Source organism: Leucoraja erinacea, chromosome 37 (genome assembly GCF_028641065.1).
Source record: "Leucoraja erinacea ecotype New England chromosome 37, Leri_hhj_1, whole genome shotgun sequence".
NCBI classification, from domain to species: Eukaryota; Metazoa; Chordata; class Chondrichthyes; order Rajiformes; family Rajidae; genus Leucoraja; species Leucoraja erinaceus.
This window is the reverse complement of record NC_073413.1, coordinates 4298474-4323700: the sequence shown is the minus strand read 5'-3', so window position 1 is coordinate 4323700 and position 25227 is coordinate 4298474. Positions and strand designations below refer to the sequence as shown.

Here is a 25227-nt window from a genome sequence, read left to right as displayed (position 1 = left end):
TGTGGTGTGTGTGCATGTGTGTGCGTGTGTGTGTGTGTCTGTGGTGTGCGTGTGCGCGTGTGTGCGTGCGTCTGTGTGAATGCATTTCGTTGTCTCTGTACGTGTGTGTGTGACAATGACAATTAAATGTGCATGTGTGCGCGCGAGTGTGTGCGCGTGTCTGTGCGTGTGCGTGAGTGTCTGTGCGTGTGGTGTGCATGTGTGTGTGCGCGTGAGTGTCTGTGTGTGTGCGTGAGTCTGTGCATGTGGTCTGTGCGTGTGGTGAGCATGTGCGTTGAATGAGAGGACGCAGGGCAAGGGCTCTGTAACACCGCAAAGCAAATCCCACACCCTATCGTCGGACAGTGATCCCAAACTCGTAGACTTGTTTCACGCAGAGCCACTGCACTCGCTCGGGGATGGGACACGGAGTAACGGCAAGAGAAAATCCGTCGGGGAAATTGTTTGAAGTTTTATTTGGAGTGAGGGTACACTGAGCATTGTTGCCGTCTCACCGTGGCGGGGGTTGTGTTACCCGTGTGGGCGTCCGGCCACGAGCCCCCAGCAGCAACCAAGGTGCGTTGGAGCGTGGCCGAGCTCCTCACTGGGCTCCCTCCTCCTCCTCATCATCATCGTCGTCATCATCATCGTCATCCTCCTCCGAGCTGAAGGTGCCATCGGGCAGGCTGTAGACACGGATGACTTGCTGCAGGACGGGATAGAGAGATAGAGAGGAGAGAGAGAGAGGGGGTGAGCTAGGCAGCAAGTGGGCAGCGTCTCCACTGGAGAGACCCAAAACCAGGAAGTAAACGCAGAGCACAGGTAGTCAGCACCATGCCACAGCGCCACAGAGGCCGGTTCGATCCTGACCCTGACCACGGGTGCTGCCTTTGAGGAGTTTGCACGTTCCGCCCCCCCCACATTCCAGAGACGTGCTCACGTTGGTTTGTAGGTTGATTGGCCCTCTGTAAATTGCCCCTCGTATGTAGGGAGTGGGTGTGAATGTGGGATAGCATTGAACTAGTGTGGACGGGGTGATCGATAGTTGGTGTGGGCTCGGTGGGCCAGTTTCAATGCTGCATCTCGAAACTGCTCCATAAATCTCCGAGTGTTTAACGCCTCCCTCTGGAATATCTCACCCTGCCCGTACAAAAACACCTCGCCCCATCTCTCTCGAATATCATTCCCTTATGCCCAACTTTCTATTAATCACCCGCATTGTTTTTTGTAAAATAGCTCAGCAACTGCAGTCCCGACCCTCCTGGGAATGCTGCTCTTGATCCCCGACATAGTTTACGGAATCCCTGTGCGAATCCTTAGGGAGTGTGATAGGCAAGGAGGGGCGCCGAGAGCTGACACAGCAAGTACGTTACAGGTGTCAGAGGGTGGTGAATCGGTGGAATTCATTGCCACAGAAGGCTGTGCAGGCCAAGTCAGTGGATATTTTTAAGGCAGAGATAAGGCATAGATTCTTGACTCGTACGGGTGTCAGAGGTTATGGGGAGATGGCGGGAGAATGGGATTAGGAGGGGAGAGATATATCAGCCACGATTGAATGGCGGAGTATACTTGATGGGCCGAATGGCCTAATTCTGCTCCTATGTCTTAAGAGTAAGAAAGAACTGCAGATGCTGGTTCAAATCGAAGGTAGACACAAAATGCTGGAGTAACTCAGCGGATGAGGTAGCATCTCTGGAGGAAAGGAATGGGCGACATCGCCCATTCCTTTCCTCCAGAGATGCTGCCTCATCCGCTGAGTTACTCCAGCATTTTGTGTCTACTCTATCTCTAATGATGTAGCTGTGGAGAGATACAACATGGACACAGGGCCTTTGGCCACTGAGCCTGCACCGACTATTCACACTGATCCCAATGGTAATCTCATTTCATTCTCCCCATATTCCCATCAAACCAACCCCAGATACTAATACTCCTCCACACACCAGGGGCAATAAGCAAGGCAGCTTTTCACTGTACCTCGGTACACGTGACAATAAACTAACAAACAGCGGCCAATTAACCTGCAAACCCTCAGGCCTTTGGTACATGGGAGGAAACTGGAGCATCCCCATAAAGGTCAGTGGGACAACGTGCAAACTCCGCATGGACAGCACCCGAGATCAGGATTGAACCCGGGTCTCTAGCGCTGTGAGGCATCAGCTCAACTCACGACATCACCGTGAAATCCCTATGGACAATCGTGTCCGAATCCCACACAAACATTTTGTCCTCCGACGTGCAGGTTTTCTAAATCAGACCCTGCAAAATATTCAGCCACTTTTTGTTATTAACCCAGGGGATTGCACTACAGCAGAGTAGCAGGCCATTCGGCCCAATTGCCTCATGCTTCTGTTGTAGGAAAGAACTGCAGGCGCTGGTTTAAGACGAAGGTAGACACAAAATGCTGGAGCAACCCGGCGTCTGAAGAAGGGTCTCGACCCCAAACGCCACCCGTTCCTTCTCCCCTCGAGATGCTGCCTGTCCCGTTCTCGCCAACTATCAACTCGCAGGGTTATGGGGAGAAGGCAGGACAGGGGGGAGAGATAGATCAGCCATAACTGAATGGCGGAGTCGACTTAATGGGGCAAATGGGCTAATTCTGCTCCCCGAACTTAAGAACGCCACCAATATCCCCTCCTTTGCCCAGTCCACTTGGTTCCTTGTTTATCCACTCAAACAGATTAACCTCGCCACCAAATTGTTTCCAATAGAGCAGCAATCAACCCCCCCCCCTCCCCCCCCACCCCCCCCCCCCCGAGGCCTCACCTTGTTGGGATCTTTGAGGATGAGGTATTTGCCCTCCTCCAGCTTCATGCAGATGTCGATGACACAGCGCAGGATGCCCCAGGCGTTCTCCATGCTCAGGTTAATCTGACTGGCAAACTCGTTGGGCTTGAACTGCTGGGTCCCCAGGACCACGTGGCGGGAGGAGTCCTTGATGTGGAATCGTGACACGTACCTTTAAACAGAGACAGTTGAGGCCAGCGCAGTCAGACGGGTACATGGATAGGTACACAAAAAAGCTGGAGAAACTCAGCGGGTGCAGCAGCATCTATGGAGCGAAGGAAATAGGCAACGTTTCGGGCCGAAACCCTTCTTCAGACTGATCGGGGGCGGGGGTGGACGGGGACAAGAAAGGAAAAAGGAGGAGGAGCCCGAAGGCTGGGGGATGGGAGGAGACAGCAGGGGGACTGAGGAAGGGGAGGAGACAGACAAGGGACTAACAAAATTGGGAGGCAGATATGGGGGGAGATGGGAAGATGTGGCGAGTGGTGGGGTCACGTTGGAGGTGGCGAAACTGACGGAGGATTACTTTTTGTATGTGACGGCTGGTGGGGTGAAAGGTGAGGACTAGGGGGACTCGGCCCTTGTTGCAAGTGGGGGGATGGGGAGAGAGAGCAGTGTTGCGGGGTATGGAAGAGACCCTGGTGCGAGCCTCATAACTGTCCCCCAGGTACATGGATAGGACTGGTTTGGAGGGATATGGGCCAAACGCAGACAGGTGGGACGAGTGTCGCTGGGGCATGTTGGGCAGGAGCGCCTGTTTCCACGCTGTATCACTATTTCACGGGTCAGTGGGAGTGCTGGACCAGTTACCCACACATCACTGGGCACCACAGTAACAAGGGGCACAGCTACAGGGGCCACATACGACAAGGGGCGGGGGGGGGGGAGGCAGGAGATAGACAATGGGGGGAGGGGGGACACGGCGACAGAGAGGGGCAGGCCATTTAGGACTGAGATGAGGAAACACTTCTTCACCCAGAGAGTTGTGAATCGGTGGAATTATCTGCCACAGAAGGCAGTGGAGGCCAATTCACTGGATGTTTTAAAGAGAGAATTAGATTTAGCTCTTAGGGTTAAGAGAATCAAAGGATATGGGGAAAAAGCCAGGATAGGGGTACTGATTTTGGATGATCAGCCATGATCATATTGAAGAGGGGCCGAATGGCCCACTCCTGCACCTATTTTCTATGTTTCTCTGTGACAATGACAAACCATTGAACTCTCAGCTCCTTAAGATGTCGTCAGATTTTTTTCTCCCCTCAGAGCTTCCCCCCTTAGCGCTCTTACCCTAGTTTCAGATACTCGGATCCAGCCAGCAATGCGCAGCAGGTCCACCGGGCCAGCTTGTAGCTGTTGTTCTTCAGCTCGGTGGCGAGCACCGCTCCCCTCTGCGAGTCCAGCTTCTGCCTCCAGTCCACCCCGTTGCAGAACTGTGTAGAGAAGGAAACGTTCAATACATTCAGCAGTCCCTGCATCCTCAATACAACCCATCCCCAGCAAGGCTCCCATAGAACTCAGCTGGGCTTCTTTAAGGGCCTGTCCCACTTACGCGACTTGTTTCGGTGACTTGTCACAGTCGCGGCAGGTTGCTGAAAATTTTCAACATGTTGAAAATCCAGCGACGACCAGAAAAAGGTACGAACGACTCTTTGGGCGACTACTCACTACCAAACAGGCGCACAGGTTTATAGGCAATGCATTTCGTTGACTGAAGGCAATGCATTTTGTTGTCTCTGTACTGTACACTGACAATGACAATAAAAATTGAATCTGAATCTGAATCGGAATAGGTTAATTGCCTTCTGTAGTATTGCCCCTGTGTAGGGTGCTGCCGGTATAGGAGGTGATTGTTGGTCACCACGGACACGATGGGTCAGATTCAGATTCAGATTCAATTTTAATTGTCATTGTCAGTGTACAGTACAGAGACAACAAAATGCATTTAGCATCTCCCTGGATGAGCGACATAGCATGTGATTTGAATAAATAATAATAAGTGTCCGGGGGGGGGTGGTGATTGGCAGTCACCGAGGTACGTTGTTGAGTAGAGTGACAGCCGCAGGGAAGAAGCTGTTCCTCGACCTGCTGGTTCGGCAACGGAGAGACCTGTAGCGCCTCCCGGATGGTAGGAGGGTAAACAGTCCATGGTTGGGGTGGGAGCAGTCCTTGGCGATGCTGAGCGCCCTCCGCAGACAACGCTTGCTTTGGACAAAGGCCTGTATCCACACGGTATCTCTAAAGTCTAAACAAGTGTACCAGTGATCGCTGGTCACTAGGGGCTCGATGGGCCATGGATGTCCCTGTTCCCACACTGTATCTATAATGTCTAAAACACCATTCTGAGACCCCCCCCCCACCCCGGGGAACCAGACTGATCACCGCGCCGGTTATAGACACAAGGAATGGGCAACGTTGCCAGTCGAGACCCTTCTTCAGACTGATGTCAGGGAAGTGGGCGCTACAGAGATAAAATGGAGTCGGAGACGGTGAGACTGGTCAGAGAACTGGGAAGGGGAAGGGGGAGGGGATGGGGGGGGGAGAGAGAGGGAAAGCAAGGGCTACTTGAAGTTAGAGAATAGAATAGAATACTTTTTATTGTCATTCAAACAACTTGGTTTGAACGAAATTGCATTTTCGACAGTTTTACATTGCAAAACAACCCAAGTCCCTCACTTGACACCAACATCCATCACAGTGGATCTCCGACACCTCCTCACTGTGATGGAAGGCAAAGTCTTATCTCTTCCCTTTGTTCATGCCACTGGGGTGCAGGCTGCCCGAGAGAGATACGAGGTGCGGCCATGGCCACTTACCCGCGAGTCCCACTCGTTCAGCGTCTTGATATTGATGAAGGACACTTCACCGTTGGCCCCGGTCATGACACCGTCGTGCTCGCAGCGTACGATCAGGTCAATGTCTTCCCCCAGCTTCCACCTCCGGTACCTGCAGGCGAGTCGTAGCAACCCAAGTTTAGCTGCGGGGACGACGGAGACCAAACCCGAAAAACAAAACTCTTTGTCTGAACAAGTCTAGTGGGATCGCAGCTCTGGACGGGGAGGTGGACTGGTCACGCATGGGACAAACGATCCAGAGAACAGGACTACAATCCTCATGGAGGATTGGAGAGGCAAGGTAGAGTTACTAGAAATGGGCCTCAAACAAACGGTGGCGCAGCGGCAGAGTTGCTGCCTCCCAGCGACAGAGACCCGGGTTCAATCCCGACTACGGATGCTGTCTGCTTGGAGTCTCTCTCTATGTTCTAGGACTCAGAGTAAAAGGACGTACCTTTAGAAAGATGACGGATGACGGAGACATTTTATTAGCCAGAGGGTGGTGAATCTGGGGAATTCAGTGCTCCGGGCATCCAGTTTTCTCCTACATTCCAAAGACGTGCGGGTTTGTATGTTAAATGGCCTCTGTAAATTGTCTGTGATGTGTAGGACAGAACTAAAGTATGGGTGGTCGCTGGTAAGGGTAGAGTCAGTGGGTCAAAGAGCCTGTATAGATTGCGGAGGACAAGGCAGATTGAACATAAATGGTTGAAGGATAATGTGGGGGGAAATGGGGCTAGGAGGGAGAGATAGATCAGCTATGATTGAATGGTGGAGTGGACTTGATGGGCCGAATGGCCTAATTCTGCTCCTATCACTTATGGCCGAATTAAACAGAGAAAATAGGTGCAGTAGGCCATTCGGCCCTGCACCGCCATTCAATATGCTCAAAATTCTTAAGGGGTTGGACAGGCTAGATGCAGGAAGATTGTTCCCGATGTTAGGGAAGTCCAGGACAAGGGGTCACAGCTTAAGGATAAGGGGGAAATCCTTTAAAACCGAGATGAGAAGAACTTTTTTCACACAGAGAGTGGTGAATCTCTGGAACTCTCTGCCACAGAGGGTAGTTGAGGCCAGTTTATTGGCTATATTTAAGAGGGAGTTAGATGTGACCCTTGTGGCTAAGGGGATCAGGGGATATGGAGAGAAGGCAGGTACGGGATACTGAGTTGGATGATCAGCCATGATCATATTGAATGGCGGTGCAGGCTCGAAGGGCTGAATGGCCTACTCCTGCACGTAATTTCTATGTTTCTATCATGGCTGATCATCCAACTCAGTATCCTATTAAACAGGACTTGTGAAGATGGGCAAAAGGGGAGAGTATGGACGTGGTGGGACGAAGGGCCCGTTTCCGCGATTCGGATGGACCATTTGGTCTAACCCTCCTCCTGGTCCTTGTGCCCCCTACCTGTATCCGACGGAGGCCACCTCGTTCTTGTCCACGTCATCCTCCACAAAAGGGTTTGGATTCGGGAACTTGTACTTCTCGATGCCCTGGACGGAAGGAAAGGTGAAATCTCCTGGTGCGGCACACAGCAACCGAAGGACAACCGCGCGCGCGCGCAGCTCCGGGCACCGACCAAACAATCCATCAAGTGGCTGCGGAGGGAGCCAGCAATGCCATTGATTTAATTAAACAAGTGTGGATTCTCCTGCTGCTGCCGAGGGGTTTAAACTCAGGATCATTAATCCTGACTTTGTGACATCCAGAACCTTGATTTAACTGCAGTGCAAGCATTTCCAGTGATATCCCTGTGAAAGAAACCGCTAGCCAACAGTCACACAAAATCGTTCGCCAAACGGTGGAATATCACTGTGTTTAAGAAGGAACTGCAGATGCTGGAGAATCAAAGGTACACAAAAAAGCTGGAGAAACTCAGCGGGTGCAGCAGCATCTATGGAGCGAAGGAAATAGGCAACGTTTCGGGCTGAAGAAGGGTTTCGGCCCGAAACGTTGCCCATTTCCTTCGCTCCATAGATGCTGCTGCACCCGCTGAGTTTCTCCAGCCTTTTTGTGTACGGTGGAATATCACTGTTGATATTTACACATCAATCAGACTCAGATTCAACTTTAATTGTCATTGTCAGTGTACAGTACAGAGACAACGAAATGCAGTTAGCATCTCCCTGGAAGGGCGACATAGAATATGATTTCAATCAATAAATCTATTTACATGCATACAGTCATAGTGTATCATGTATCATGCATTACACGTTAAATTAACTGCTGCCAACTATGAGAACAAAGTATTCAAGAAGGAACTGCAGATGCTGGAAAATCGAAGGTAGGCAAAATTGCTGGAGAAACTCAGAGGGTGCAGCAGCATCTATGGAGCGAAGGAAATAGGCAACGTTTTGTGCCAAAACGTTGCCTATTTCCTTCGCTCCATAGATGCTGCCGCACCCGCTGAGTTTCTCCAGCAATTTTATCTACCATGAGAGCAAAGTAGGTCTTCCATGGATAACCGAGGAACGTTGTATTCAGGACGATGGCACCTCAGACAATACGGCACTCCGTAAACAGATAACACCCCATCAATATTTAGAGTATTGTGTTCAGGTCTGGGCACCACGTTACGAAAAAGATGTTGTCGAGCTGGAAAGGGCGCAGAGGAGATTTACGAGGAAGTAAAGCCAGGACTCGAGGGCATGAGCTACAAGGAGAGGTTGAGCAGGCTGGGACTACTTTCCTTGAGGGTACCGGGAAATCAGTGGCAGACTAGTATTTAATTGCTTTTGACAATTATTACTGAATCATATGATTTTGAAGCAGAATTAGGCCATTCGGCCCATCCGGTCGACTCCGCCATTTGATCATGGCTGATCTATTTTTCCCTCTCCACCCCATTCTCCTGCCTTCCCCCCCCCTTACACTTTGACAAGCTTACGAATCAAAAACCTATCATTCTCCGTTTTTAAAATACCCAATGACTTGGCCTCCACAGCTACCTGTGGGAATGGATTCTCCAGATTCACCACCTTCTGGCTTAAGAAATTCCTCCTCATCTCCATTCTAAAGTACATCCTTTAATTTTGAGGCTGTGCCCTCTGGTCATAGACTCTCCCACTTGTGGAAATGTCCTCTCCACATCCACTCTATCATTACCTCCCCCCTTGACTCCATTCAAGGATCCAAGCAGTCGTTCCAGGTGCGGCAGAGGTTCACCTGCACCTCCTCCAACCTCATCTATTGCAGCCGCTGCTCTAGGTGTTAGCTGATCTACATGGGTGATACCAAGCCTAGGCTTGGCGATCGTTTCGCCGAACACCTCCGCTCGGTCCACATTAACCGACCTGATCTCCCGGTGGCTCGGCACTTCAACTCCCCCTCCCACTCCGAATCCGACCTTTCTGTCCTGGGCCTCCTCCATGGTCAGAGTGAGCACCACCGGAAATTGGAGGAGCAGCACCTCATATTCCGCTTGGGCAGTCTGCACCCCAGCGGTATGAACATTGACCTCTCTAATTTCAGGTAGTCCCAACTGTCTCCTCCCCTTCTCAGCTCTCCCTCAGCCCTCTGGCTCCTCCTCTTCCTTTCTTCTTCCCGCCCCACCACCCTCACATCAGGGTTTCGGCCCGAAACGTTGCCCATTTCCTTCGCTTCATAGATGCTGCTGCACCCGCTGAGTTTCCCCAGCTTTTTTGTCTACCTTTCATTATGCAGTAGGTTTCAATGAGGTCCTCTCCGCATCCTGAACCTGCCTTCGACTCGATTTCAGACCGCGTTGTTCCAGACCACAACTCAATGCATCAGATCACCTTTACCCTCTTCTAGAGTATTACCAATGTTTCTGCAATTGGATATAGGTCTCAATCTTCTCTCATAAGCATGATAGTTTAGAAAACCCAGATCAAATGTCACGATAATCTACAAGTTCATAAATCATCCGAGCAGAAGCAGGTCATTTGGCCTATCGACTCTACTCCGCCATTCAATTATGGATGATCTACCTTTCCCTCTCAGCCCCAATATTCTGGGTTCTCCCCACAACCTTTGACACCATAACTGCCCCCACTTTATGCCCCTGTCCCACTTAGGAAACCCGAACGGAAACCTCTGGAGACTTTGCTCCCCACCCAAGGTTTCCGTGCGGTTCCCGGAGGTTGCAGGTGGTTGCCGGAGGTTGCAGGTGGTGGAAGCAGGTAGGGAGACTGACAAAAACCTCCGGTAACCGCACGGAAACCTTGGGTGGGGCGCAAAAGTCTCCAGAGGTTTCCTAAGTGGGACAGGGGCATTACTGTTCAAGAACCTCTCACTCCAAATACAATGCTTTGAGTCTCCCCCCACTTAATTTGTCCCTCATTACAGGAATAATCACAATTTTATACTGCAACCATTCCAAGGTCTCTGCCTGCTTTCCAAGGTTGGAACTGAAGCACCACTGTCTAGCTGGGATCGGAACAGAGTTTTAACGTCGCTATGTGAGTTTTAAATTGGGGGGGGGGGGGGGGGGGGGAAAGTCACTTACGTCGCTGGGCGTGCCTTTCCTCACAATCTTCAGGCACTGCTGGGAGAAAGTTGTGGTTGATGTAGGTGGCTTCCATGGCCAGGTTACGGGGAGAGTTGAAGGAGTTCCCTTCATCTTGTGGGGGCTCGTTGGCAGTCTCACTGACCGTTAGTAGATCTGAATGATTGAAAGAGCAGATGTAGCCAGCAGCTTTCATTCACACCACCACATCCTAAACTAAACATCCGATTACAGCACTGCCCCGTAAGGTTATTTCTTTAGGTGTGAAAGAACTGCAGATGCCGAGTTACTCCAGCATTTTGTGTCTACCAGGTGATTTCTTTAGTTTAGAGATATAGCCTTACAGCACCAGAGACCCACGGGGCGGAGACGGTGCTCCGGTGGCGGCGACCTGAATCCGGGGCTCGGCCGCGGGCCAGTGGATGACATCATCGGGAGCTCGCAGGTCACAGGCTGGTGCCTGTTTTCCGGAGCTCCCGTGGCAACAGCTGCGTCCGCTGGACTGGAGGGCGGCAGCTTCGACCACCCCCGGCCCGCGGAGCTTGAACCGCGGGGCTGACTTGCCATCGCCCGGTGGGGTATCGTCTCAGCGCAGAGGGAGTAGAGGAGGGAAGAGACAGCAACCCTAAGACTTTTGCCTCCATCACAGTGAGGAGGTGCTTGGTGAACTCACTGTGGTGGATGTTAATTTGTGTTTACAGTGTGTGTGTTTATTATTACATGTATGGCTGCAGGCAACGACATTTCGTTCAGACCGAAAGGTCTGAATGACAAATAAAGGATTCAATTCAATTCGGATTCAATTCAATTAAACATGTTGCCTTCCATCACAGTGAGGAGGTGCCTGGTAGACTGACGGTGGTGGATGTTAAACTGTGTTCATTGTGTGTTCTGTTATTTTATTTTCTGTATGACTGCAAGGTATGCAATTCCTTTTTTTTAATTTTTTTTTTACTGAGAATAAACTCAACTCAATAGCGTGGAAACAGGCCCTTCGATTCACCCAGTCTGCGTTAACCAGCTATCCCCGTACACGAGCACTATACTACACAGACTAGGGACGGTTTACAATTTACAGAAGCCAATTAACAGTCAAACCTGTACGTCTTTCGATTGTGGAAAGAAACCGGAGCAAAACCACGCAAGTCACGGGAGAACGTACAAACTCCACACGTCTTAGACAGCACCCATAATAGGCCATTTAGAACGGAGAGGAGGAATAACTTTTTCACCCAGAGAGTTGTGAATCTGTGGAATTCTCTGTCTCAGAAGGCAGTGGAGGGCAATTCTCTGGATGCTTTCAAGAGAGAGTTAGATAGAGCTCTTAAAGGTAGCGGAGTCAGGGGATATGGGGGGAGAAGGCGGGAACGGGGTAGTTGTTGTGGATGATCATAATGAAAGGCGTTGCTTGCTTGAAGTGCCGAATGGCCTACTCCTGCACCTATTGTCTATGGTCAGGATTGAACCTGGGTCTCTGGCGCTGTAAGGTAGCAGCTCTGCCGCCCAAGTATCGAGCAAAGACTTTTCATTGTGGATTGCGGTGAGCGCGAGAGATGCAATACATGGCGGCTAGGCCTTACCGAAGTCAGAGTGGTCCCGTTTGTCGAAGAAGAGCTTGGAGCCAACCCTCTGCACGATGATGTCCCAGGAATAGACGGACCTGGTGCAGCACATCAGTGTGGCCAGGATGGCATCTGTGGCAAACACGTTCCCTTGTGTCTTGGCCAGCTGTAATCATTTAGTTTAAATTACTGTCACGTGTACCGAGGTACAGTGAAAAGCTTTTGTTACGTGCTAACCAGTCAGCGGAAAGACAATACATGATTACAATCAAACAATTCACAGTGGACAGATGATGGTGATGATGATGAATACATTTATTGATCAAGTATGTTCATATACAAGGAATTTGCCTTGGTGCTCCGCTCGCAAGTAACAAACACGACAAACAGTAACAATTAAGAATGACACATCAAACATTAATAATAAAACGTTATAGTTTAAACATGTGAATTAAATAAAATACCAGAGGAGGCTACAGACTTTTGGTTATTGAGTAGAGCTACTACTCGTGGGGAAAACGCTGTTTTTATGTCTGGCTGTGGCGGCTTTGACAGTCCGGAGTCGCCTTCCAGAGGGAAGTGATTCAATGATAAGATGAGAGAATAATATTTAGTGCTGTCGGAGCAGAGATTTTAATGTGTGGAGCGATTACAATGTGTGATTGCAGATCTACAACTGTGATTAGCAGGCAAATAGTCGTCTGGGTCCCCCTCCCCCCCATGCTGCAAACTAGGGACAATTTACAGGCGGGATATTCTCAAAACTACAGCATATACTCAGAAGCAAAGTTGTAGCAATCACAGTGGGCAGGGTTGTGGATAGTAGTAAGTAGAAGAAGTAAGTACCTTTACATAGAAACATAGAAAATAGGTGCAGGAGTAGGCCATTCGGTCCTTCGAGCCTGCACCGCCATTCGATATGATCATGGCTGATCATCCAACTCAGTATCCTGTACCTGCCTTCTCTCCATACCCCTGATCCCTTTAGCCACAAGGGCCACATCTAACTCCCTCTTAAATATAGCCAATGAACTGGCCTCAACTACCTTCTGTGGCAGAGAGTTTCAGAGATTCACCACTCTCTGTGTGAAAAATGTTTTTCTCATCTCGGTCCTAAAGGATTTCCCCTTTATCCTTAAACTGTGATACTCTTGTCCTGGACTTCCCCGTCATCGGGAACAATCTTCCTGCATCTAGCCCGTCCGACCCCTTAAGAAATTTGTAAGTTTCTTTAATAAGTAGTAAGCCATTCAGAACGGAGACGAGGAAACACTTTTTCTCAGTTGTGAGAGTCTGTGAAATTCTCTGCCTCAGAGGGCGGTGGAGGCCGGTTCTCTGGATACTTTCAAGAGATAGCTAGAGAGGGCTCTTAAAGATAGCGGAGTCAAGAGATATGGGGAAAGGCATGAACGGGGTACTGATTGTGGATGGTTAGCCATGATCATATTGAATGGCGGTGCTGGGTCGAAGGGCCGAATGGCCTACTCCTGCACCTATTGTCCATTGTCTATATCCATCCATCTGCAGTCTGTCCGAGATATTGCAATGCCATTCTGGTTTGTACCTTATTCTAACGAATGCGTGTTAGATTATGGCACGCTCCTGCCCCCAGAAATAGTGAACAACTTTTAACGCGAGTGCTTACCTTACGAATGACAGGATCATCAGTGGTGGTAACAGTGTGGAAAATCCTCTTGATACTCCTCAACTGCTTCTCGTTCCTTGTGGTAATTCGGTCGAAGGCCTTGTCGTAGTACTCCAGTGTGCCACAGCACTCTCTAGGGGAGTCAAAGGAACCATATTAGTCTAGAGATATAGTTTGCAAAACAGGCCCTTCGAGTCCACGCCGAACATCGTTCTATGTTATCCCACTTTCCCATCCACTAGGGGAAATTTACAGAGGGCCAATTAACCTACAAACCCACATGTCTGGAATGTGGGAGGAAGCCGGAGCACCCGGCGAAAACCCACGAGGTCAAATAGAGAACCTACAAACTCCATACGGACAGCACTCGTAGTCAGGATTGAACCCGGGTCTCTGGCGCTGTGAGGCAGCAACTCTACCGCTGCGCCACCGTGCCGCCCCATACTCTCAGCAGGCATGGGGTACAATAGCAAAGGATCAAAGGATGTTACCCGGCAGCTTTGTTCAATCAGGGCGAGGTGGAGTGGGCAATTCTGGAGGAGTTACGAAGGGGACGATGATATTTATATTAAACCCACTCACATGTCACCAGGATCGGCCACTTCCATGTATCTCATCTTTATCAGCCTGGGGAAGTCCATTTCCTCTTTCACCTCCCAGTCACTTCGCACTTCAACTGAAGAATCTCTTAGCTTCAGCTGTGTCGGTGACAAACAAGGAACGTGTTAACAAACCCAGGCGACGATTTCTACTCGTATGGATCCTTTATAGTGACAGAAGTATCACACGGTTCAAGGAATATTGCCAAACATTCAAAGAATACACTGACCCACACTAGGCCCGATGTCTGAAGATTTGGTCTGAGGAGTGTTTTAAAGGAGGAGAGATCACCGCCCCGCGCGGTTTGGAATGGCCGCGGGACTCTGCGAGCGCACGCCGGGGGCTACAACATCAAGACCCGGTGTGCGACCTTGCATCACCCGGCGTGGCTTTAATGGCTGCGGGACAATCGCCATCGCCAGCCGGGGGCTTTGACTTTGACTCTGACATGGGGGGGGGAGGGGGAAGAGTTCAGTGGAGAGATAAGTTTTTTTTGGCCTTCCATCACAGCAATGTGATGGATGTTTATGTAAAATGAAAATTATGTTGTGTCTGGGGTCTATTTGTTTGTAATGTATGGCTGCAGAAACGGCATTTCGTTTGGACCTCAAGGGGTCCAAATGACAATTAAATTGACTCTTGACTCTTGATATGGGATTATGGACCCAGTGAGTTGTGGCCTGGGGGGGGGGGGGGGGCGACGTGGAAGAGCCATCTAGCCCGGCCCACTGCTCACCCTCCTGGAGGCCGGAGAACATGAGAGGGGGGAGCCGATAGGGAAGTGAACCGGCGCCCTCAAGATGAGCAGTGGGATGTGCACCCAGGGCTGGGCGAGGGAAGTCAGTTGACTGAACGATTCAGGCGGAGGCGGCGGCCAGAGGCCCTGCAGCAGCCTGGGGCTCGCCTGGATCGGGCACCGCTCCGGGAGACCCGAGCACGCGGACTTTGGAAATGGCACCAAATCAGGCGACTCGAAAAAGAATGCCGGTGTGCGTTTTGAAATTTGCACGAGTGACAATAAAGCACCGTTGAACTATTCCCTGCAATGAGGGAGTGCAGCGTAGGCTTTTACAAGGTTAATTCCCGGGATGGCGGGACTGTCATATGCTGATAGAATGGAGCGGCTGGGCTTGTATACTCCGGAGTTTAGAAGGATGAAAGGGCATCTCATTGAAACATATAAGATTGTTAAGGGTTTGGACACGCTAGAGGCAGGAAACATGTTCCCGATGATGGGGGAGTCCAGAACTAGGGGCCACAGTTTAAGAATAAGGGGTAAGCCATTTAGAACGGAGACGAGGAAACACTTTTTCTCACAGAGAGTGGTGAGTCTGTGGAATTCTCTGCCTCAGAGGGCGGTGGAAGCCGGTTCTCTGGATGCTTTCAAGAGAGCTAGATAGGGCTCTTAAAGATAGCGGAGTCAGGAGATATGGGGAGAAGGCAGGAACGGGGTACTGATTGGGGATGACCAGCCATGATCACATTGAATGGCGGTGCTGCCTCGAAGCGCCGAATGGCCTACTCCTGCACCTATTGTTCATTCAGGGGAGCGCTCCGTTTCACTGGCCCGGGGCAGCCGGCAGCCTGAAGCCGCGGTCTGCAGAGTTCCAGCTCGTGCGACGTCTACAGCCCGGGATCCCTCGTGGGGGACCCGGGGGAAGAAGAAGCCGCCATTGCCGGCCCACGGATAACTACTACCGCGGGCCCGGCATGGACTTACCATCACCCCTGGAGGGGAGCTTCGACCGCTGGCCCTGCAGTCTACGGTGCTTCTGGCTGCGGCGGGGACTTTAAATCTCAACCGCCGGCCTGCGGCCTACACAATCTTGAAGCCGCGGTCTCTGGTGAGGAAAGACCGATCCTGGACTGGACTCTGGTCTTGTCCACGGGGGGGGGGGGGGGGGGGGGGGGGGGAAGAGGGCGGAGGACGGCCTCCACATGTCTTCCACCACAGTGATGAATGCTGTGGTGGATGTTTATGTTACATGTTGTGTCCTGTTTATGCATTTTATTATTTTGTTAACCCATCTTTATGCTTTGTATGGAACTGATTTTTAAATTATGTAAAGCACTTTGGGGTCAATGAAAATTGACTATAAATGTGCTATATAAATAAACTTATTATTATTATTATTATTATTATTGTCTATTGAGCATAGGATGGTGTCAGCAGTGGTGTGGTGATTACATTTAGGCATGAACAAAGTACCAAACGTTACGAAACGTCACAGCGATCCAGTTTGAATCTGACCTGGTTTCTCTGGTCCCACTTTTGCCGCACGCCAAACTGCTTCTGGAATTTCTTCTGCAGCCGCAAGCGATCTCTGCAATGACATCAGGGTGGGAAATGCATTGAGATGATTTTCCACAACAAGGAAATGAGTCTGGCAGCCTACACACTATATCCACGAGCAGTCAACGGTCCAGAATTGTGGAGCCCCACGCACCGAACGGCTGGCTACTCATCTACAGGAAGTCCTAGATAGAGCGGACATGGAAAGGATGTTTCCACCAGTGGGGAGAGAGTGTAGGACCAGAGAGCACAGCCTCAGCATAAAAGGACGTACCTTCACAATGGAGATGAGGAGGAATTTATTTAGCCAGAGGGCAGTGAATCTGTGGAATTCATTGCCACAGACGGTGGTGGAGGACAAGTCATTGGGCATTTTTAAGGCAGAGATTGATAGATTCTTGATTAGCAAGGGCATCAAAGGTTTCGTGGATTACACAAAAAAGCTGGAGAAACTCAGCGGGTGCAGCAGCATCTATGGAGCGAAGGAAATAGGCAACGTTTCGGGCCGAAACGTTGCCTATTTCCTTCGCTCCATAGATGCTGCTGCACCCGCTGAGTTTCTCCAGCTTTTTTGTGTAACCTTCGATTCTCCAGCATCTGCAGTTCCCTCTTAAACAAAGGTTTCGTGGAGATGGCATAAGAATAGGGTTGAGAGGGGAAAATAGATCAGCCGTGATTGAACGGCGGAGTAGACCCGACGAGTTGAATGGCCCAATTTTGCTCTTATGTCTTATGGCATCACAACCCAACCTTGCTGACAGCTGCCCTTGCTCCAGCATGGGGAGGGACAGCGTGGGACCACCAGAGCCTGCGAAAACCACAAACTAGCAAGCTTTAAAGTCGGCGGGAAGGATACACCTTGAGCAAGATAACTTTACACCAAGAGTCAACGTCAAGCAGAAGGGTGTAATTATTTCCGCTTTTATATCTTTTTCCACACAGGGCAGTGGGCATATGAAAGGAGCTGCCATATGGAGGAGATAGTCGAGGCAGTTACAATAACACCATTTAAAAGATATTTGGACAAGTACATGCATAGGGAAGGTTTAGGACAGGGGTGGGGAACCTTTTCATGTTGGAATGCCGCATTAAGTTAGCTGTAATCTAATAAGGCCGCATCCGAGAAACGTCAAAGAGATATACTTCAAAATGTACATTCATTATTAAAATAGCCCTCATGACTTACTAATGTTTTAATTGTGGCCGTCAGTCGGGAAAGATTATTTAGTTGAATCTTCTTTTACTCTTTATTTTAAATACGTTAATTTTTAAGATTAAAATAAAAATAATAAAAGACAAACAAAAACACATTAATAAAAATTAACGGATTTGTTCTACAAAATTTGCATTCATTCAAAAGGCCGCATACAGCCTTAAGGCCGCAGGTTCCCCACCCCTGGTTTAGGATATGGCCAAACATGGGCAAGTGCGACTAGTGTAGATGGGGCATCTTGGTCAGCATAAGTAAGTTGGGCCAAAGGGCCTGTTTCCGTGCTGTATGACTCTATAACCAGGGCACTGAAGACTCAAATAGTCAAAGAGCTGGCCAGATTATACAGGGAACAGTCACGGGAGCAGGAGAATGAACCCTAGTCAGGGGCGTTAAACATTCCCGATGGTTGATTAGAGGTTAACGACAGGAGCAACAATGAGCTCACCTCTCTTTCTGCTTGGCACTCTTGGGAAGAGTTTGCATGTTGAACTGCAGCATCTGACGGCGATCCTTCTCCCTCCTCATGTTCCTTTGCTGTGAATTTTAAGACAAGGTCAGTTGTCACGATAATCTGATAGTTTCATGGCCAACTCATTTGTTTCGACCAAATACTCCTGCTGCCTTGTTGGACTTTGAACTCGTGTTCAATCGTGTGAACATGGACACAAAAGGCCGGAATAATCTCTGCCTCAGAGAGAGGTGGAGGCAGGTTCTCTTAATGCTTTCAAGAGAGAGTAGATAGGGCTCTTAAAAATATTGGAGTCAGGGGATATGGGGAGAAGGCAGGAACGGGGTACTGATTGCGGTTGATCAGCCATGATCACATTGAATGGCGGTGCTGGCTCAAAGGGCCAAATGGCCTACTCCTGCACCTATTGTCTATTGTCTATAACTCAGCGGGACAGGCAGCGTCTCTGGAGAGAAGGAATGGGTGACGTTTTGGGCTGAGACCCTTCTTCAGACTGATACCGTGATCCTCTTGATACTAGTCTGGTTTCCCAACCACTGTGCCACGAACTCTGCGAATTGTCTTGGGGTCTGACATGCTTGTACCCGTCATCAGTACAAGAATGGAGTAACAAATGGCAGTTGCAGACCGGCAGATGCCGGTTTATACCAAGGATAATAGACACAAAGTGCAGAAGTAACTCAGCGGGTCAGGCAGCATCTCTGGAGAAAAAGGATGGGGGGCATTTTGGGTCGGACCCAGATATACTCCCATCCTTTTTCTCCAAAAATGCTGCCTGACCTGCTGAGTTACTCGAGCACTTTGTGTCTATCACTAGTGCAAGGGTGTTGCACATTTCCGGTAATGGGAGAGTCGAGGGTCAGAATAAAAGGACATACTGTTAGAATGGAGGTGTGGAGAAATGTATTTAGACAGAGGGTAAGTTGTGTCACCTCTGACAGATACACTGCGGAATTCATTGCCACAGACGGCTGTGGAGGCCAAGACATTTGGGTATTTTTGGAGCAGAGATTGACAGGTTTTTGATGAGTAAAGGCATCTAGGGCTTCATTGTAATTACGTATAGTCTTTCCACTGGATGGGCAGCACGCAACAAAAAAGCTTATCACTGTACCTCGGTATACATGACAATAAACTAAACTGAAAATAATAAGGGGGAAGGCAGGAGAATGGGGTTGAGAGGGAAAGATAGATCAGCCATGATCAAATGACGGGTGGAATGGGTCTAATTCTGTTCCTATGGTCTTCCGAGTCTCTCCTGATTTGACCACCTTTCAATGCTGGTCTCCTCCCCCACACCACCAGAAGCGCAGGGAGCTCCAAAGAAGATTTTTACCTGAGCGAATCTCATGCGGTTCCTCTGGTACGCAGTCTTCTGGGTGCGAGCTGTGTCAACGAGCTGGAAGCTGGTCTCATCTTCCTCATGGAAATAGGCATACTGGCTGCCACCACCAAACTGGGAAGAGTACTTATCTGTGGGAGACAGAGAGGAAGCACAACAGCAGCTGTGAGTCACCTTTGGAAGCTGTACAGAGCTTGCATTTCCACAATGTCATTTAACCCTAAGTACTCCACAGACTGGAGTATTGTGTGCAGTTTTTGTCCCCTAATTTGAGGACATTCTTGCTATTGAGGGAGTTTACAAGGTTTACAGTAGGTTTACAATATAAGGTTTACAGAGAGTAGGTTTACACAGTTAATTCCCAGGATGGCGGGACTGTCATATGCTGAGACAATGGAGCAGCTGGGCTTGTATACTCTGGAGTTTAGAAGGATGAGAGGGATTCTTATTGAAACATAAAAAGATTATTAAGGGTTTGGACACGATAGCGGCAGGAAACATGTTCCCTTTGTTGGGGGAAGGCCAGAACCAGGGGCCACAGTTTAAGAATAAGGGTTAGGCCATTTAGAACGGAGACGAGGAAACACTTTTTCTCACAGAGAGTTGTGAGTCTGTGGAATTCTCTGCCTCAAAGGGCGGTGGAGGCCGGTTCTCTGGATACTTTCAAGAGAGAGCTAGATAGGGCTCTTAATGATAGTGGAGTCAGGGGATATGGGGAGAAGGCAGGAACGGGGTACTGGATGTGGATGATCAGCCATGATCACATTGAATGGCGGTGCTGGCTCAAAGGGCCGAATGGCCTCCTCCTGCACCTATTGTCTAAATACTTTAGGAGGGTAATCACTTGTGTCACGTGAGAGGTTCAGCAGTGATTATACATTGCAAGCTTCTCACTCATTGCAATGAGATTTTGGCCAGATAGCCTGCTACTAACGGGCACAAATGTTGGCTCTGGTCATAAGCCCAATGCTTCATTAATGATGCATTCAACTACAATGCACTACAAGTCCCATGGATATCTGGACTCAGATGTATGCGTTAGTTATTGAGATACATGGAAATTAGAGAAATAACTCTTTCAGGTGGTGACCTAGAAATCTCTCTTACACCAGTGGTGGAAGCTGTCTTTACTTTAAACTGTAGAGATGTAGCGTGCAAATTGGCCCTTCGACCGACTGAGACCGTGCCGGCCAGCAATCACCCGCACACTAGCACCATCCTACACAATAATAATAATAAATACTTTATTGATCCCTCAAGGGCATTCAGATGCCCAAGAACCAACAATTAACAAACCCACAGGGACAACTTACAATTTTACAGAAGCCAATTAACCTACAAACCTGGACATCTTTGGAGTGTGGGTGGAAGCCAGTGCACCCAGAGAAAACCCACAGGGTTGCAGGGAGAACGTACAAACTACACATAGACAGGCACCCTTGGTGAGGATCAAACCCAGCGTGAACAGATCGATCCTTAGTGAGGATCGAACCGGGGTCTCTGGCGTTGCCAGGCAGCAACTCTACCAATGCGCCACTGTGCTGCCCCAATGCCACCGTGCTGCCTGATTGTGTTCAGTATGGCTGGGCACCTAACCATTTCAATAACCGAGTGCAAGTGGAAGGCTGGAATGGTCAGAAACCTTCTTAATATCCCCAGTGTCTGGTCTCACATAAATGGCTGTATGTAGGCAGCAGATTTAAAGTGTAAGCATGTCATGTATCCATGTTGCCAAAAAGGACAAGAAACTCTCAGCAGAGGAAAAATAGAATAAGCCAAACGTTACTGATGCTTCAGCACACCGATACTTACTGGTATATCTCTTATCCTGATAGGTGGCTCCTGTCCAATCTGCGACCTGCAGAAATATATAGTTATGCCTGTGTCAAAATAAATCAAATCAAAATAACCCCATGACACCTAAATTACAGAGTATAGCTTTCTGAAATGTCAGAAAAAGGGTCACAGTCTAACCATCGCCCGTCCATTCCCTCCATAGATGCTTAAGAAAGAACTGCAGATGCCGGTAAAATCGGAGGTAGACTCAAAATGCTGGAGAAACTCAGGCACTGAGGCAGCATCTATGGAGAGAAGGAATTGGTGACGTTTTGGGTCTACCATTCTACCGCTGCACCACCACAAGTGGACTTGAACTACTCCACGTTGTGGCCTGGGGGGGGGAGCAGACTCACCTTTCCCAGCCGGTCACCTTTACTGAAGGGCTGATACGGCATGTCCTTGAACTGGTCGGGAACAGCGCACGGTCCCCATCCGAACGGGTTGTCCTGGATCACCGGAGTCAGGAATCGTGCCATCGTCTACAACTCTGCTGCAACGAGAGGGCAAAGCAACACTCAATGAGGTGGGGAGTGAGAAGGTGAGCACCAGAGAAACCTGGTCACTGACTGCAGTTGAATTTGAAGCCACTAATCCAATTCCCAACGCTCAATTGCTCCAATTTACCGGAGAGAGGGGCACTGGAGAAGGGCACAGGCTAAGGGGAGATAGATGGGAAGAGAAGGCATAAGGTCATAGGAGCAGAATTAGGCCATTTGGCCCATCAAGTCTACCCCATCATTCAGGAGGGATTCACTAGGTGGTTACCATAACACTGGGAGATCACTGAACACTGGGATAGATACATTGGGTGGTCACTGAGTAACACGGGGAGGGGGACTGGATGGCACTGGGATGAATACACTGAGTGGTCACTCTATAAAGTGGGCGACCACTGTACAACACTTGGAGCAAGAATGGATGACACTGGGGTGGGTACACTGGGTTGTCACTGTATAAACCAGGGGGATATACTGGGTAGACAAAAGTGCTGGAGAAACTCAGCGGGTGTGGCAGCATCTATGGAGCGAAGGAAATAGGCAATGTTTTTCGGGCCGAAACACTTCTTCAGACTGCTGGGGTGGTCACTGTATAACAATAATAATCTTATTTGTATAGCACATTTTCAGTCAACTTGCATTGACCCCAAAGTGCTTCACATAATTACATTACATTTACATACAGGCAAAGGTGGGTGAAGTGTCTTGCCCCAAGGACACAACGACAGTATGCACTCCAAGCGGGATTCGAACCGGCTACCTTCCGGTCGCCAGCCGAACACTTAGCCCATTGCACCATCTGTCGTCCACTGGGCGACCACTGGATAACACTGGGAGGATACACTGTGGTGGTCGCAGGTCAACACTGGGGTGGTCACTCACTGGGCAGCCACTGTATAACACTGGGAGGGTAAGTAAGTTTATTGGCCAAGTATTCACATACAAGGAATTTGCCTTGGTGCTCCGCCCACAAGTAACAACATGACATACAGTGACAGTTACGAATGACTCAGAAAACACTAAACATTCATAATAATTAAACATTAATGACAAAACACCATTGATCAAGCATGCGAACCAACAAAATACCAGATTAAAGGGAAGTTACAGATTTGTTATCCAACTACTCGTGGATAAAAACTGTTTTTCTGTCTGGCTGTGACAGTCCGGAGTCGCCTTCCAGAGGGAAGTGATTCAAAGAGTTTGTGGCCAGGGTGAGAGTGTGTTACACCGGCCCAGTCTACACTGGCATTAACTACAGGCTCAAGGCCCCAACTCATAGCTGATGGAGGCCGGGAGGGGGGGGACCCGCCGCAATCCCGCTCCATCCACCCCTCAATCCCACCCCCGGCAGCCGGATCCCTGTCCCCGGGGTCTAGGGGAGCCGCCGCCACCCGGCCCGCCGCCCTCACCCGCTGTCTGCTCGCTCTCCGGCCCGATGGCGGCGGATTCAGATTCGGATCCGGATCGTGAGGGAAATGTCGCGGATCCGCAGCGGCCGCGGGGACCCGGTTGCCTCACTGCCGTAAACCAGGTGGACGGCCGGCGACGCGCGACGCGACACTGTCGTAAAAGCCCCCAGCTGTTTCTGTGTGTTGCAGCTGTTAAACCAAACATTTCCTCCCTTCAGACGATGCAAACCTCACGCATGTGTTAGTTAAGGCTGGAAAATCCCCGTTAGTTTAACTAAAATGAACTAACTCGCCCGAAATCAGCATTTAACTCCATCGTCCACTTGACGGTCGCATGCCACACTGCCGTAAAGCAGGTCGGTGCCCTGTGAGGGCACTGTCGTAAAGTGCTCGGTTACTCGGAGCCGCGACAAGATGCCACAGGGAGGCCTGGGGGTTGCCTGCCGCCTACAGCGACACCTGCTGCCCTGGCGAGGCATCGCAACGCTACATCCATCTACCACTGAGCAGAAATAAGGAACTGCAGATGCTGGTTTACACCAAAGGTAGACACAAAGTGCTGGAGTAACATAGAAACATAAGGGACTGTGGTACACTGTGAAATCGACAGAAGGATGGAGGGTTGGGTGTGTATGCGTGCTTTGTCCGTGATATTTATTTAGTTGTTTATCTTTAATATTTTACCTTGTATGTATCGTTAGCTTTTAGAAATGTTTGAATGCTGCACTGACTGGCTGACATTTTAAATTTCGTTGTACATGGTTCATGTTACAATGACAATAAAGAAACTATTCTATTCTATTCTATAAACGTAGAAATTAGGTGCAGGAGTAGGCCATTCGGCCCTTCGAGCCTGCACCGCCATTCAATATGATCATGGCTGATCATCCAACTCAGTATCCCGTACCTGCCTTCTCTCCATACCCCCTGATCCCCCTTAGCCACAAGGGCCACATCTAACTCCCTCTTAAATATAGCCAATGAACTGTGGCCTCAACTACCCTCTGTGGCAGAGAGTTCCAGAGATTCACCACTCTCTGCGTGAAAAAAGTTCTTCTCATCTCGGTTTTAAAGGATTTCCCCTTTATCCTTAAGCTGTGACCCCTTGTCCTGGACTTCCCTAACATCGGGAGCAATCTTCCTGCATCTAGCCTGTCCAACCCCTTAAGAATTTTGTAAGTTTCTATAAGATCCCCTCTCAATCTTCTAAATTCTAGAGAGTATAAACCAAGTCTATCCAGTCTTTCTTCATAAGACAGTCCTAACTCAGGGGGACAGACAGCATCTCTGGAGAGAAGGAATGGGTGACGTTTCGGGTCGAGACCCTTCTTCAGACTGGTTAGGGATAAGGGGAATGAGAGATATAGACAGTGATGTGGAGATTTAAAGAAATAGAATGGGTGTTTTGGGTCAACAAGTGTCTCAACCCGAAAGTTACCCATTCCTTCTCTCCAGAGATGCTGCCTGTCTCGCTGAGTTACTCCAGGATTTTGTGTCTATTTTTGGCGTCAGGACAAAGCCTTAGCAAGTGATAAGTGAAGATAGGCACAAAATGCTGGAGTAACTCAGCGGGTCAGGCAGCATCTCTGGCGAAAAGGAATAGGTGATACTTTGGGTCAAGACCCTTTGTCGAGAGTCAGGGAGGGGGGGCGTCTAGAGGTATGGGAAGGAGCAGAACAAAGCAGAGCTGGCATCGATGACTCAGGAAAGGTGGAGCCCACAATGGTCCATTGTTGGCTGGGGACGAGGCGATAAAGAAGGGATAAAAACTGTGAAATTGGCAAGAACTGCAGATGCTGGTTTATGCCAAAGATAGACACATAGTGCTGCAGTAACTCAGTTGATTGGCGATGATTCGGGTCAGGACCATGCTTCAGACTTTGTGGAGAAAGTTGGAATAGAGGTGTGGGCAGGATAAAGCTCGGCAAGTTCAAGTTCAAGTTACATTTATTATCACATGCACCAATTGGTACAGTGGGATTTGAATTACCATACAGCCATACGAATAAAAATAACACAATACACGATAGAATTTAACACGAACACCCCCACACAGCAGAATCAACGTTTCCCATTGTGAGGGAAGACAATAAAGGCAAATGATACAGGTGAGGGGGGTAGGGGTGTTGCTTGGAAGATGGTTGGACAAAGGTCAGAGATGATAAGACCAAAGTGGGAAGTCTTTTAGGACCGAGATGAGAATTATTTTTTGACACAGAGAGTGGTGAATCTGTGGAATTCTCTGCCACAGAAAGCAGTTGAGGCCAGTTAATTGGTTATATTTAA

General features: G+C 49.4%; 1 protein-coding gene across 1 annotated transcript; it reads right to left on the bottom strand.

Moving 5' to 3' along the window:
* Positions 1-431: 431 nt before the first annotated feature.
* eif3d (eukaryotic translation initiation factor 3, subunit D) lies at positions 432-23098 on the bottom strand. Its single transcript, XM_055663102.1, is given in 16 exon segments — positions 432-685; positions 2746-2938; positions 4054-4196; positions 5580-5709; positions 7009-7094; positions 10070-10117; positions 10119-10225; positions 11650-11797; positions 13277-13409; positions 13859-13974; positions 16128-16200; positions 17828-17916; positions 19188-19324; positions 21006-21051; positions 21386-21519; positions 22942-23098. Coding segments are annotated over 15 exon segments (1677 nt in total). The 5' UTR covers positions 21509-21519; positions 22942-23098; the 3' UTR covers positions 432-580.
* Positions 23099-25227: the final 2129 nt, after the last annotated feature.